We start from the raw sequence: 15,913 nt of genomic DNA on the forward strand, positions 1-15,913 counted from the left end.
AAAAGGCTATATTGAAAAGTTAAAAAATCTGTCGTGTCGTGTTCAGTTTTGAATCTTCTTAAAACTCCTCTCCAAAGTTAACGTTAATTTTTAGCTCGTAAATGTGGTGAAATTTGGCATCCAGGGGGGTCCTGCAGCAATCTGTAGCCTAGGAGCCCCAGGCCATCTTAATCCGGTCGTGCCTACAGCTAAGTACGTACGTAACTGACAAGAGTGAGGGGACATGATGAGTCATTGTTTTGACTTTTGTTGTTAATTTAAAGTTTCTTTTTCCACCACTCACTCAATTTCACAATGTTGTTGTTTTGTGTGAGAGAGTGTCTCCAATTCCCTGAAATGAGATTTCACTGAGTTTGACATTAATTAGAAGTGCTGTCATTAAGATAAATGTTGTGAGTAAAATTGTCAATCTGAAGCTCTGCAAATTAGAGTATGATGGCTGTGTACTCTCTGTCTCTGTCTCTGTCTCTGTCTCTGTCTCTGTCTCTGTCTCTCTGTGGGGGGGGGGGTGGATGAGTGTGCGTGCGCGTGTGGGTGGATGACTGTGTGTGTGTACCACAATGACTTCTGCAGTTCATCAGTTGTTTACTGATAACGATTGAATTACTTTTCTTTGCAACGTGTAATTCAAACTTGGCAAATGTAAAAATTGGGTATGGATTACTCCTGAGGGATTGCTATAGTAGCTGAAAATCCTGTATGACACATTCTCCGTCAGCCATACGAATATGATAGAAATTACACCATTGAAGCAACTAAGTCGTAGTAAAGGAAGTCTGATGTTCTTTTGTGCGTGCGTGCGTGCGTGCGTGCGTGCTTGCGGCTGTGGCTGTGTGCCAGTGTGCGTGTACAGATTTATGCATAGACGTACAAACTAATGCCAGTGTTTAAACACTACTTCCTGTTTGCATTATGACTTACTTTCGGATGGAGGTTTATGTGTAGCAGGTAAAGGCATCTTGCCATTATTCAGCAACATAACTACATATCAGTGTAAACTTGAAAGCTTTCATCCATCCATGTTTGCAGAGTAGTAGCTTATTCCATTTACAAATGGCAGTCAGTTGTTCAAGTTACTCACCTTGATGTCTGCAGTCTACACCAACTATAGTTTGTTCCATCACTACAAGGATGAGTCATTGAACGTACTGTACCGTACGTGTATGCCCAAATGATCGTTTAAATGTGTTGACTCTTCCTTCCTCAAAGTCTGTGAAAGTGTGAAATGTCTCAAAGCATGAAGACAAACAGAGAAAGACACATTATAAAACCAGCCTCATTTTTGGATGCTTTGACTTTTAACTTTTTTTTTTTTCAGCCAGTGTGTTACAACAGACGGCAAGCAGCAAGGGAGTTTCAAAGACGTCAGACTGTTTTAGAGTTCGGCATAACCTTTTATGTCGCATGCTCCATTAAAACGAAGGATTAATTAAATGTGAATATTAAAAGGCAGTTAAAGACGTCTTGTTTCCTTAGTTCATTAGCCTTTTTTAACCGAATGCTTTTAAATTAGTTCTTGTGAAGAACGTTTTTCGTGACTTTTGAGCATATCTCATCACAAAGAAGATTTATTTTCCCATCATTTATAAATACAGCATGAATATTTGAGGAACACCAAAACCTCGACAAAAAAGGCCCCCTTTACTTCAGTCGCACAAGTAACCACAGCAGATTTGCTCTTGCAGAGCAGTTCCGGGGCTAATCAGGTGTTTGGGTGCCTTTATCTCTCTTCCTCGCTTCACGCCCAATCCTCTTCCTCTGGACTGGCCTCTTGAAGGCTCCTTCTCTCGCTTAGCCTGACATGTAGACTTTTCCTCCTTCTCCTCTGCCTTCTTCTCCTCCTCCTTCTCCTCCTATCTCCTACCTAGACTCTTACAGTTTCCTCCTCATAGTTCTGATCATCTCCTTCCTCCTCCTCTTCCTCTTCCTCCTCTCCTCTAGACTGACTCCTTGAAGGCCTTCATGAACCTCCTCATCCTCGTCTTCTTCTTCTTCTTTTCCCTCCTCCCCCTATTTAACGCCACAGTGACTGAACATACTTTTCTCCTTTTCATTCTCACCCTCCTTTCTATGTCTGTCTTCCTCCTACTCCTCTTCCTCCTTCTCCTCCTCCCTGTAAACTTAACTCCTTGAGTGCCAGTCATCCTCTATTGTGATGATTCACTGAAAACACTCCTTTATCTCTTCCTCAGTCTCCTTTCCCTCAGCCTTACTCCTTGTCCAGAATCACCCAGGTGAAAAAGTGGTTCAATTTAGTACAATAAAAGCATGACTGAAGTGTACTTAGCATGTTAAAAGTGCACTCGTGCTTTTTGTGCTAAGAAAAAGTATGTTTAAAATACTTTATATATTATTATTACTTTATGTATTATAATATATATTTAAAGTGTACTTAAAATTAGATGTAATTAAGTTGCTCTCAAAGAAAGTACACTTAGCGAACCGTACTTCAAGTGTACTTCGAAGATGTTTGGCTAAAGTGTATTTAGAGGAATATACTAATAGTGTTCTAATAGTGAACTTACTAAAAGTGTATTTTTTAATAACATATTGCAATTGTACTTTTTTAAAGTGCAATATGATTACACTTCACCCAAATGTCTTCGAAGTGTGATTTTCTATAGTGCACTTTAAAGTAAATCGCTTTAACATATTGCAAGTACACTTTTTCTAAGTGCACCATGATTGTACTTCACCCAAATATATTCAAAGTGTGCTTACACAAAGTTCATTTACCCATCATGCACCATCATGCATGTACCATCATGCAATGCACTTCTTGGAGCTAAATTTCTCAAACAGAAAGCCATTTACCTCTAAGGAATATCTTTGGTTTGCATGAAAATATTACTCATTGTTATATTCTGCGTTTATTGTAGGAGTTTTAAAATTTTAAAGTGGTACACAAAAAAATGGCCATGTTCCCACCGTCATTATGATGGTCACGTATATGTTCTGGTATATATAGGCTCACACTTCCCATGATATCATGGTGAGAGGTAAGTTGGAACTAGTTGTTCAAACAAAGAATCAAGGGTCACCACTAGTGATCAATTCAAATGATCAACTGCAGGAAGGTGGAACAAGAATGAAATAAAGTGAAATGTGTATCTGAAATCTCTGTAACAATGCAATGATTGTAAATGTCAGTCGTGCTAGGCATGCATACTGTATCACTACTGTGACATGTGGCTATGTGTAATGTACAAGCTCTGAGGACCAGCATGGATTGTAGTATTACATTTATATTATTCGTTGTACTTGGGAGTGTACTGTAAATATACTTCAAGCATACCTGTTATATATTTACAATACTTAATATGATATACTTTTTACAGACTTAAAATGTTCCAATGTAGTCCAAAGAAGCATGAAGTTAATATACTTTTATTGTACTTCTAGTAACAATAAAATGTTATAGAAGTGTACTCAAGCACACTATTAATGCCATACGAATGCATGAAAAGCGTGCTTGGAGCATACTTTCAAAAGTATGCTTGTATTGCACTTAAAGTTGTCCAAAAGCGGTGCCAATTTAGCATCCTCAGTGTGCTGCAAGTGTGCTGAAGTACTGCTTTAGTAGTGCTTCAGCGCACTAATAGTGCAATGAAGCGCACTTTAAATCGCCGAAAATAGTACACTTTGTACTAAGTACGGTCAAAAAAAGTACACTTTAAGTATATGGGTTTTTCACCTGGGCAGGCTTTATGTGGTTGAATATGCTTTTGGGTCATGGGTAAGCGGTTAGAGTGTCCGACTTGCAGCCCAAAGGTTGCTGGTTCAACTCCCAACCCGCTAGGGTGGTGAGGGGAGAAATTAACCAGTGCTCTCCCCCATCCTCCTCCATGACTGAGGTACCCTGAGCATGGTACCGTCCCGCCACACTGCTCGCTTGGGATGCCATTGGAGGCTGCCCCCTTGCATGGGTGAGGCATAAATGCACTTTCATTGTGTGCAGTGAGCACTGTGTGATTTGGAGTGCTGTGTCACAATGACAATGGGAAGTTGGAGTTTCCCAGGTGGGCTTTCACTGTCACTTCACTTTCTTGTGTTGTTTTTTGGCCTTGTTTACCACCTGTATCAGTATGCGTCATGGCGTGTTGCTTCAGGCACAGTGATGAGGGTCTAGGACATTTCATTTGACTTGTCTTTAATAGCAGCCTCATTAGATCCAGAGAGAGACACGACTAGAATGATTATAATGAATGAGTTGACGACGAATACTAAGCTTGCTTACTATCAAAGTTTAACTTTTAAAAGTTTTAAAAGATGTGTGTAGACTCTTTAGTCTAATCTCATCTAAAGTATTTAGTCATTTAGTCTTTTAGTCAGATTTAGACAGATTTTGATATATCATTTAGTTGTGGTTGAAATACATAGCGCCAATGATATGGGGGGGGGGGCTGGAGTAAAGTAATAATAACGGGAACATTTAGTCCTGTCTGAATGCACCATGTCAGTAAAGATAGCAAGAGTGTGTCAGTAAACTTCACTGAGAGCGGGCAGAGGAATTACCCTTGGTAATACTTACCTCTTGGAATGAGACCCTATATCTGTTGAAGTGCATGAAACAAACGTTATATCTAGTCTATCTGAGTTTTGTTTTTGGATATTGTTCCGAAATGTTTTCAGTGTCAAAATCAGGAAGTAAGGTCAAACGCACTCTACCAATGGATTGACATGCATTCAGATGCATTAGAATGGATTCTGATGGGTTAGTGAACCAGAAGGCAATTATTAAAATTGTTCAATGGGACCAAATACCTCCATAGATTTGTAATGATTCACTAAAAAGCATTTTTGGTAATATATATTTATAATATATAATTTGGAGATGGCACACACTTGAGGACAAGACTGTGAAGACAATGGTGTGTGAACATTTACTCCTCCCAGTTTGAGTGCTTTTACTGACATAATTTAATACAGTTTGAATTTGTCATTTCTTTTTACTGATGTTAAAATCACATTACCCTATGTCCATCATTAAAACTGGTGCCATCCGAATACGACTTCCAAATGGAGAAGCTACTCAGTGAAAAATGCAGCATTAATTCAACACTTAGAAAGTGCTCTGGGACCAAACACACTGTAGATTCTATACAGTGTAGAAGATGCTAAATCAATTCTTTAACCGTTGAATTAACAAGGCATTTTTCTACAGTGTATAATCTCTTTGCCAGGCATTTGATTTGGTGCTTCAGGTGAAAAAAAAGAAAATGCTTTGTAGGCTATGCCTGCAGGTGTTCTGGCAAGATGGCGAATCAAAGATGGCACTCCCGGCCTGTCGCTATGCCAGCTTAGCGCGATTGAACATCTCTCATCTGCTTCTCAAGATGGCCGCCTTTCCTTGGCAGGTATCTCAGCAGGCTGGTCACGAAGAACATCCGCCAAAGTCAAGGAAAACAGCAGGCCAAGGCCTCTTTGAAGTCCAGAAGAGAGAGAAAAAAAGCTGAACACATTCTGCATGTGTGCAATAACAACTCCTCTGTAGGCCAGATTTATTAAAAGTGTACCAGAGCAGGCTTGACGTCGTATCTCATGAAACATCAGAGGACGGACAACAAGACAAACAAGATAGGGTGTTTGTGCAACTTTGATTAATCTAAACCTCAAAGGATTCCTATTGAAGACCAGCCATGATAGCTTTGTGCAGAAATGTTCTTGGGATTTGATACCTCTTTGCCGTTAACTATAAAATGCATGGCATATTATTTTAAAGCCACCCTCTGCGGTTTGTGCGAGTTTGTGTGGTGCCTTTCTCAAAATCAACACTCATAAAGTCATAAGAAAATGCTGTTGCGTTTAACTCTCCTCAGGGTTTTCAACATTTTTCATCTCAGAGTACCAGAGACATCACATATCACTGGTGACACATTCACATTTGTCTGAGCTACAAATGTGAATATGTCCCCTGCGATATACAATGTCAGTTTTTTTCATAAGAATGTTTCACAATGCTTGTTCGGCTACACCACCCAAAAGTTACATGTGGGGCTTTCTGAGAGTGGACTGCGAATGTGTTCAGGAGAGTGACCGTTACTAATGACTCATTTAAAGGAACAGTCCACCCTTTTTTGATTTTCACATATTTACAGTATTTCCAAGTATTAATCATGAATGTGCATTTCTTCTCAGTGTTTTCGTTACTTAGATTTATTGAAATCAGAATTAATAGCATGTCTTAGCATGATCCCTGGAAGCAAATGGAACCATTACCATCAAGCCACAAGTGATCACTGAACATGATTAAATAACCCTTTTGCACATGGTGAATTTGACATTAATTTTAAAGTGGTTTATAAGTATATTTGATGATGTTTTGTTTGGTACCATACACTTGGATTGGTGCCATTGGTACACTTAATATGACTATACTGTTAAACTAGGCAATGCATATGTAATGCATTACTGTGTCCCCTCACAGAAAAAGAGAACAAATCCTATGCATGCTCATATTTTACTAGGGCTTAACCACATTCAGTACAGTACGTGCAATTTCTTGAAATGAGGTGGACTGATCCTTTAAGTATCAGCTGCGTCAGGACAGTCCTTGCCTTTGTAAGTCTGCCTTGGGCCCCTTTAATGGTTACCATGTGTATACTGTACACATATTTGTGTTTTTACTAGCAATAGCTTTAACCCTGGACATGACCTGAACCATAAATAATATTCAGAAAATTCAGATCCCTTGTTTGTTATTAAAGACACGGATCATTATCTGGTCACTGGCACATTTTAAATGCTGGATTTATTAATGTACAGTACATCACATTACACATGATAACTCGCTCCTGACGATACACGTAGACCGTGACTCAGTGTAATCACAGATAAAGATAGAGGCCATGGGTGCATTCCAATATGCGACCTTGTGTCCTCCACTTATGCTTGTGGCCTCGCCCCGCCTCCTGGCCCCTCCTCCGTGGAGAAAACAATAAAGTTTCCCAGCTGTCAGCCTAGCCACAACAATTTTTGGGGGACTGTTTTTCATTCACCATCCCAATTGCAAATGAGAAAATTAATTTAGAATTGAGTTTTTGCGAGATGTTGAAATATAATGCTGTTGTCAGTGATGTCATCATGATGTATTACTTCCTGGTATGAGGCCACAAGCACAAGTGGAGGACGCAAGGTCACATATTGGAACGCAGTATCCTTCTTGGCCATTTCCTGCACAGTGTCCCTTTAAGAAAAAAAAAGTTTAAGAACCAGTGTCCAAGAGCCCAGACAAGACATTTTTCTTGGTACCTTGGTAGTGCATTAGACTTGCATGTCGCCTACGTTTTCATTCTGAAGTGTGAGAGACACTACAGACGAGAGAGGTTGGATGGATGTGCCCAGGACACATAGTGAAATTGTCCTTGGACAACCCCATTAGTGTTGTCAAGATGATGGCACCTGCTTTCAGTCTCATTACGGTCGGCGCGCGAGTGGGAGATCTGTTGTTCTCTTTCTTTGGGTTTATTCTCTCTCTGTCTCTCTTTCTGTCTGTCTCTCTCTCTCTCTCTCTCTCTCTCTCTCTCTCTCTCTCTCTCTCTCTCTCTCTCTCTCTCACTCTTTCTTTCTTTGGGTTCTCCCTCTCTCTCTCCCACTCTCTTTCTTTGGATTTTATCCCCCCTCTCTCTCTATCTTTGGGTTCTCTCTCTCTCTCTCTCTCTCTCTCTCTCTCTCTCTCTCTCTCTCTCTCTCTCTCTCTCTCCATCCCTCTCTCACCTTCATTTCTGACTTGGCCTTGCGCTCGCTTTTTCACTCTTAGTGAATCCAAAAATCCATTCTCCGCCACCCAAGCAGCAGCTTTATTTTGTCCACCTAATGCATGTGAATCAGCCTTCAGGGAGGAACCAATGGACACCTGTAATTTAATCTATCACAAAAGCCAAAGAGCAATGGAGGGGCTGTAATTGACTGATAATGAACCATCATGTGGCTGACTGGGTTATTTAAAAAGTGCTTTTTCTTTCCGTGTTTTGCACCAGTTACCACCAGCCAAGCATACATTTAATTTTGTAGTAAGTGTATTTTGCGATAATTTTCACAGTGTGGCTTTGCTTTGGAAAATATTTTGAACCTTGGAGAAGACATCAATTTTCGTCTGACAGTCATAGCCCTGTAGGACCCAATGTTTTTTGTTGCCATTTATTTTTTGATTGCCACCCCATGCCTGCCATCCCATACTCTAAAGCAACTTTAAGTAGTTTTTATCTTCAGCTGCACTATAAGCTGCAAGTGAAATTGCCTCTCATTTAAACTAATTTGTGCTTCTTTTTAGGCCGCCCAAGCAATGAGGCAAAGTGAATTCAGAAGTAATTTTCACCCTATTGGATGTTGATGAACTGCTGAGATGAGCGTGTTTTCACAAAGTTAACCTGTCACTTCTGTTGAGCAGGCTTATGCAGAAGTCACAGAGGTTATATTAGAAATTGAAACTAGTAAAAGTTAATTGGCTTGACTACAGCTTCTGTTTCTTCACACCTTTCCAATCTGTGTCTCCTTTGCACAATACAGTGTTCTTCTACGACCTTTCTCATGTTCTCTCTCTCTCTCTCTCTTTCTCTCTCTCTCTATCTCTTTTTTTCTTGCCCTCGCTCTCTTACTTTCTTTCTCTGTTTCCTGTCTCTGTCTCACTCTTTTTCTCTTCCCTCTCATTCCTCTGCACACCATTAGAAACCTATCTGTAAGTTGACTCGCACACAACTGCCACATTGAGTATGACACATGACACGCTGCTCACCCGCCTCATCTCTCAGTGGGAACTCGAATAAGACAGGATATTACATTTGATCTCCATCAGATGGTGTGTTTGATGGAGGGTGATAGTGGTTTTCAGGAAGAAGAAGAAGACGAGAGAGAAAAAAAAATAAAAAAAAATAGTAGCCTTGACAGGCAATATGTTCAGCTGTCGGAAAAGGCACGGTGGTAGTTATATGAAAATTCAAACGAGCATGCAAATAACACGCTTTTGAAGTTATCTGGTTTTGGCGGATGGCTGTTCTCCAAAAGTTCACGTAGGGCACATACCTCCATCAGCTTAGAGTCCCTGTCAGCAGCAGCAGCAGGCAGTGTGGGCTGCACAATGCAAACAAGCAGCCAGAGACACAAAGGCAAGCAGGGATGTCGCAGCTAGGGGGGTAAATAATAATCGATATGTATCGATATGTATCGATATCGTTATCGGGCAGCCGTGGCCTAGTGGTTAGAGAGTTGGTCTTTCAATCTGGGGGTTGCCGGTTCGAAACCCCCCTGACCTCTCCCTACACCTCCATCCATTGCTCCACGGACTGTAACCAATACCCTGAAAAATAATAGTTGTAAGTCGCTTTGAAAAAATGAAAGCGTCAGCTAAGATATCAATGCATCGATCCTACGTCCAACAATTGAATCAGATCGACTCGTGGGCCATTCTTAAGTATCGGAAATAATTGAATCGCTGGCCCCTGCCCAATGCCCTATCTCCATAACATAATAGAAGTGGAATCGAATTGAATCTTATCATATTGTGGCGCATTCTTATATCGAAAATAATTGAATCGCTGCCTTAGGAAATCTATATTGAATCGTATCATCATGGAGGCTGTGATTTACACCCCTAGTCACAGTATATGTATATGTATATGTGTGCGATTTCACGCTTTGGTCCATTCAAGTTTGCTTTTCATCTCTATCTGGCTTTGGATTTGTGGGGAGATAGAGGATAGGGGCTGATGCATGGCTGCATTGGCCATAAGACATACAGGGCATTTGCTGGGTGGACTGTTGATGATTTTTAGCCTGGCCCTCCCTTCCATGTAGTGGTATCAGACAGCCAGTGCTTAATTTGAGGGGGAGCAAGGGGGGGCTAGCTCCGGAACCTCAGACGAGAGCTCCGGAACCTTGGATGGAACCTTAGGGAAAGACATCACAGACCCCTCCTCAGGGGGGAGCCACGCATCCTCTGCGCTCCAGGACCTCCCGCTTGACAAATTAAGCACTGCAGACAGCCCTAATGCTGCTAGAGCAGACCTCTCAGAGTCATTTAAATGTTAATTTTGGCTGCTATCGTCAAAATACCGCTTAGTAGAAGACATTGTACATTATATGAATACATTATATTGTAACAGTCTTTGTTGTCTCTGTCGATGCCTGGCGTACCGGTCTTGGCTAAAAATGGCCGGCCAACTTTTTTCTCCCAGCCCAGCCCTGGGCTGATGTCGGTGTGTGTGCGTATATGTACATGCGTCTGTGCATACGTGTGTGTGCTCCGAGAGTACGCAAGAACCCTATTCTCTTTCTGACCCAAGGTCGTCTCCCAATCCTATCCTTTCTCTCCCTCCTACAAAGAAAAGCAAAAACGTCCTCCGTTTCTCTGATGACGTTGTAACTGTGCCATCTCCAGCTGCGCCAGACAGCATATATATCATCCCAGGGAGGGGATTCCCAGTGTGGGGTTGTCTTCCAGTTGGGGGATTGTCTGTGAGCTAAATAGGCATTCTCCTCCTGTCCTCCTCTATGGCAGTGGTTGGTTCTCAAAGTGTGGTACGTGTGATACCGTAACCTTAAGTGGTCCGCAAGGGCTTTCCTACAAATGTATTTCCAAGGCTATATGTAACGTTATAGTAAACCTATCTAAACTAGTTCTCTGATTATAACGACAGTGCTGTAATGTGTATTAAAATATGCAATCTAGATGTGAATTTGCAATGCCTGAAACCATTTAATCAGTTGACAAGTGGTCCCTGAAAAAAAGTCTAAAAAAGTTTAAGAAAAACTGCTCTTGTTCTCTTGTTATGTCCATCTACATACACATCACGCTGTAATGTATATCCAAATAAATCAAGAATAATCTTAACAATATTCCCATTAATTTATCCCTGACCATTTCTACAATTATCATTAAGTTATTATTTTATATATCCTTTTGGGGCACTGACTAACAGACCTAGAATATCGTTATGAAGGAGGATGTTCAGAAACCTAGTGTGGCACGGTCCATGTAAGGGGGGCCTTGGCTGGCTGGAATATACTGCTCCTTGGGGGGGGCCTCCAGAAGGAGCTCCAGAAGCTGCCTGGGAAAGATAGTGTAGTGCTTATGCGCAGTGTTGCCAGATGTTTCAAAAGGTTCTTAAAAACCGCCAAAATGCGCTAAATTCCGCCCAATTTCATCAAATTACGTTGATTTCTATGGGGATAAATGGCATGAAAAAAAAAAAGCCAAATGGCCAATTTTTCCCGTTTTTACCCGCAGATGGCCATCCCAAGTAGCCCAATTAGGCGGGTAACCGCCCAGTCTGGCAACAGTGCTTATGCGGCAGGCCACTCCCTAAGGGTCTCCACATGGATCTAGGCCCCCCAGACAGTCTGCATGTAGATGTCCATGGTCAGGGCCGGATTAAGATAGCTTGCCCCCTCCCCGGAAGTCAAATTTCACGACATAATCCCATAGATGCTATAATTACGAGCGCGGACAATGTACTCGACACAACAGATGAATATTTCAATGTCGCATATTGTCATAATTCTACATTTGGCCAATCTGGGCCCCCTCTGGCAGGTGGGGGCACCTAGGCTGCAGCCATATCTAGCCTGTGCATTAATCTGACCCTGTCCATGGTTGACGATGAATTACGGAACTAGAATGACTGAATTACCAGATGTTGTAAATGATTGAATTACAGCCAGCTTTTAGCCAGTTTAGCCTTCATACATCTGCAAAGTTTTGAGGACCCAGAGAGAATTAATAGGCTAACTGTTTGCCTTTTCTTGTAATATCCACAGTAGCCTCTTATTCCATGAAAGCTAAAACTCCCTTCTCCTGTGCTAGTGTAATAGTATAGACCCCTTTACTGTAGTCGTACTGCGGAGCAAGTAAAGAAACTAGCTAGGTGTTTTTTCCCGAAATCAGAAAATGGATGGTCACGATAACTTCTCGATACTTTTTAGTATCTCTATTTTTTTTTACAACCGTACACACTTCAGGACGGCAGGTCTTCTTTCTTTAGGGTCTGCTGCACCAATGATATCTATGGAGTTCAATGGTCTGCACTGTCTGTTTGTGTTTGTGTGTGTTTGAGCCAACAATGTGCTTGCAATGCAGTCAGTGATGCTGTTAGTTCTAAAGGGGTCAATACTATTGGGACATGAAACACAAGCAGGTAATTGGAGTGCCTGTGGGTCTTCACCTTTTTCCCTTGGTGCTCATCAGTGTAGGGGCTCTCAAACTTGGTCCAGGTAGATAAATGCTGATGCACTCAAGGTTGCTACAATGCCTACGCATTTTCGGGCCTTATAGCCTTCTTCAGAGCATATGAAGGAGGCCATCAGGGCCGAAATGCGTAGGCATTGTAGCCAAATGAAAAAAGTAAAAAAATTGCAACTTTGAGTGCATCAGGATTGCTCTACCTGGGCCACTATTGGGACATGCTTCTATTCAGCCAGCTGAAACTCTCTTGTCTCATATTCTACTCAGGTAGAATAGACTAGAGTCTGCTCTCATTCTCAGTCACCGTGGAAAAGAAAATCGATTTGTCCGCGTCTGGGTGGGAAGAGTTGTCTTGGTTCACGGGTGGATAATTGCGACCTTGCCGATGTTGATTGTTGTCCGTGATTTGTTTTGTAAACTGGCCTACTGTGTCGGGGATGCACTCAGACATTTGGTGGAGGATTATTGTCTGGGCTCTCTGGCCCTGGATGTCCTGCATGCACAGTCCTTTTGACATAGTGTTTCTCAACCAGGGTGCCGGCGGAAACGTGGCTGATAAATAAATGATGTAATTTAATACATATTTGACTAAATTAATAAAGTATTGCTTAATCAGTGGAGTCTTTTATCTGCCATTTATGCACAATAAAGTAAATTTAGGTTGCCCCAGAAAGCTGCAACTTCGAACGTAGGTTGTGTGACGTCTCCAAATGTGTTACTTTTCTAAGCTTTTGTGGTATCCGATGCAATGCCATGTTACAGCTTGTTGCTTCGGGGTGCCTTGAAAACTGTCAGTGATTGAAAGGGTGCCTCGCCTAAAAAAAGGTTGATAAACATGGAAGATAGATGCAATCATTTATCTAACGGCTGGTTTATATACTGCAGTAGATGACAATACTCTTTCCAGACCTCAGCAAGAGTGGATATGAGACAGTCAATGCATTTCCACTAAAATGTTTTCTTGTGATAAATATGAAAAGTTCATGAAACACTGCACATTGGATACTGTTCTTTTTTCTCTCCATTTTTTTTTCAAAATAAAGAGAAAAAAGAGCAGTATCCAGTGGGTGGTGTTTCATTAACTTGTAATATCAAGCAAGTTTTCCTGCCTTACCGCAGAGATACACCAGCGGCGACGCGACTCAAGCGACAGAGTGTAGCAGCAAGCGATACGAGAGACTGAGGAGACTAGAGTATGTCCGTACAGGCGGAAGGCAAAGCATTCAAGCATTCCCATTGGCTGTGGTCACTGACATCTATACAGTCATTGGCTGTCGCGGCTTGTCGCCGAACCGCGTCATAAAAAGTTGAAAAGATTTCAACTTCAAATTGTCGCGCTCGGCGCGCAAATCGCTCTAGTCTCCAGAATCGCTTTTGTCTCTCGACTCAATACAAAGTCAATTACTTCCGTCGCTCGACTCGCTCAGATCGCCGCTGGTGTATCTCTGCGGTTACACCTGCACCTGGACAACTGAAGGCTTGAACAAAAGGACTTACATGTACTTTGTTTTCTTATGATACTACGCTGTGATTTATTACAGTATTCATGGTTGAGTCATGCTTTTAATTTACAAAAGCAATTAGTGGACAGAGAAATTGTTTTCTGAGTGACAATGACATGTATTTTAATGATGCATATATGCATACTGTATATTTCAATGGCACTGTGTGTGACCTTAATGTTTGTGATTGTGTAATTGAATTAATTTTTGTGTAAAAACAAATTCTCTCTCTCTTTCTCTCTCTCTCTCTCTGTGCATTCTGTGTATTTGAATGGCACTGTCTGTGACCTTAAACTGTAACTGTAAATTGTTTGAATTAATTTTTGAGTACCTACAAATCTCTCTCTCTCTCTCTCTCTCTCTGTCTCTCTCTCTCTCTCTCTCTCTCTCTCTCTCTCTCTGTAAATTGTTTGAATTATTTTTTGTGTACTGGCAAATCTCTCTGTCTTTATTTCTCCTCTCTGTGTGTAAATTGTTTGAATTATTTTTTTGTACTGACAGATCTCTCTCTCTCTCTCTCTCTCTCTCTCTCTCTCTCTCTCTCTCTCTCTCTCCCTCCCTCCCTCCCTCCACCAGCTCTGACCAATGTGAAGCTATGGGCCATCGACCGCCAGTGTTTCCAGACCATCATGATGAGAACCGGCCTCATCAAGCACACCGAGTACATGGAGTTCCTCAAGAGGTGGGACATTGGACATTGCACACCTTTCCTTGTTTTTTTAAAAAGTATTTTTGGGGGCTTTTTAGCCTTTATTATTATAGGACAGTGTGAGAGTAGACAGGAAATGATTGGGAGAGAGAGATGGGGCAGGGTCGGGAAATGACCCCGGCCAGATTCGAACCGGGGTCCCCGTGGGCAATGTAAGGCCAAATGTGGGGGTCTTAGCGCGCTGTGCCACAGCGCCCCTGCCCACCTTTCCTTCAATCAACCTTTCTCTCCCTCACACACTTTCTTGATTTTGTTATTTTCTTTCTTCCTACCTTTATGTCTCTCTTCTATGTTGTCATGGAACCATACTGGTAAAAGAATGTCATGGAAATTTGTAGATCTATCTGCCTATGCCTGCAGTGTCTGTCTGTCTGTCTGTCTGTCTGTCTGTCTGTCTGTCTGTCTATAGGCCTATGTACTGTCTGTCTGTCTGTCTGTCTGTAGGCCTATGTACTGTGTGTCTGTCTGTCTGTAGGCCTATGTACTGTGTGTCTGTCTGTCTGTAGGCCTATGTACTGTATATATGTACAGTATGTACATGGTGTATGTACATCTTACCTTACTCTTCTCTCTTCGTCCCTCTCCTGTACACTCTCATCTTTCTTACCCATCCCTCTCCTTTGTGTCTCTCTTCTTACATCTGTCCTTCAGTCGCTCCCTCTCCGTCTTTGTTCTTTGTTCCACCTTTTCACTTCATCTTCCAGCCTTCGTCCCCTGACCTTCTCTTGCTCTCCTTCTCCATCTCTCTCTCGTTTTGTCAATCTATCTTCATCTGTCATCCATTGCCCGTCTTCCTGTGTCTGCAGGCAATATTACAGTGCAGTGTCAGTGATTTCAAGGAGATGTGAAAAGCAGTCACAGTCTGTCTCGCTCTAGATCACGGAACTGTATACACACACAACACACATTTGGGCGGAGATTGGAACCTCATAAAGCTGTTCCATACGATTGAGATTACAGGGTGTCAGTCACTTCAAGTTTTCATTGCTGTGTCGAGCAATTCATAATGCAGCATTCATAAAAGACTGACAATAACAAGGGCATTTCATCATCTTTATGTAGTGTTAGCCACTGCATATCCAACATATAACAAAAACAGGAATGATATAACATACAGTATATAACATACAGTATAAAGAAAACAAGGGAAAATGTCTCTCTCTGTCTCTATCTCCCCTTCTATCTTCTCTCCCATTGCTTCTTCTCTGTCTTAAGGCTCTTTTGCACTGCCGGCTTTTCTGGTAGGCCTACAGCTCGACACAGCGCGACTCGGCCGCCACTTTTTGCTTTTCGATTCGGCACGACACAGTGCATTCATAAAGCAAAAAAGTGGCGGCTTAGTCGCACTGTGTCAAGTTGTAGGCTTACCAGAAAACCGGTAGTGGAAAAGAGCTTTTAGTGCACTTCATCTTTCCTCTCATACCCTGACCATCTTCCCTCTCCATCCTCTCCCTCCCTTTGTGTAATGGGGTAGTGGCTCATTCTTTTGAAACTCGGCTGTCGGTAGATCCAGAAGTTGTTTTC

General features: G+C 41.8%; 1 protein-coding gene across 1 annotated transcript in view; it reads left to right on the forward strand.

The window, feature by feature from the left end:
* The window catches only part of prkg1b (protein kinase cGMP-dependent 1b), a 341,142-nt gene that overhangs the window by 182,858 nt on the left and 142,371 nt on the right, over positions 1–15,913 (forward strand). Inside the window, exon 4 of the mRNA XM_063220777.1 lies at positions 14,257–14,362. Within this exon, the coding sequence (XP_063076847.1) occupies positions 14,257–14,362 (106 nt within the window). The remainder of the gene's footprint in view (positions 1–14,256; positions 14,363–15,913) is intronic.

This window comes from Engraulis encrasicolus, chromosome 17 (assembly GCF_034702125.1).
Source record: "Engraulis encrasicolus isolate BLACKSEA-1 chromosome 17, IST_EnEncr_1.0, whole genome shotgun sequence".
NCBI lineage: Eukaryota > Metazoa > Chordata > Actinopteri > Clupeiformes > Engraulidae > Engraulis > Engraulis encrasicolus.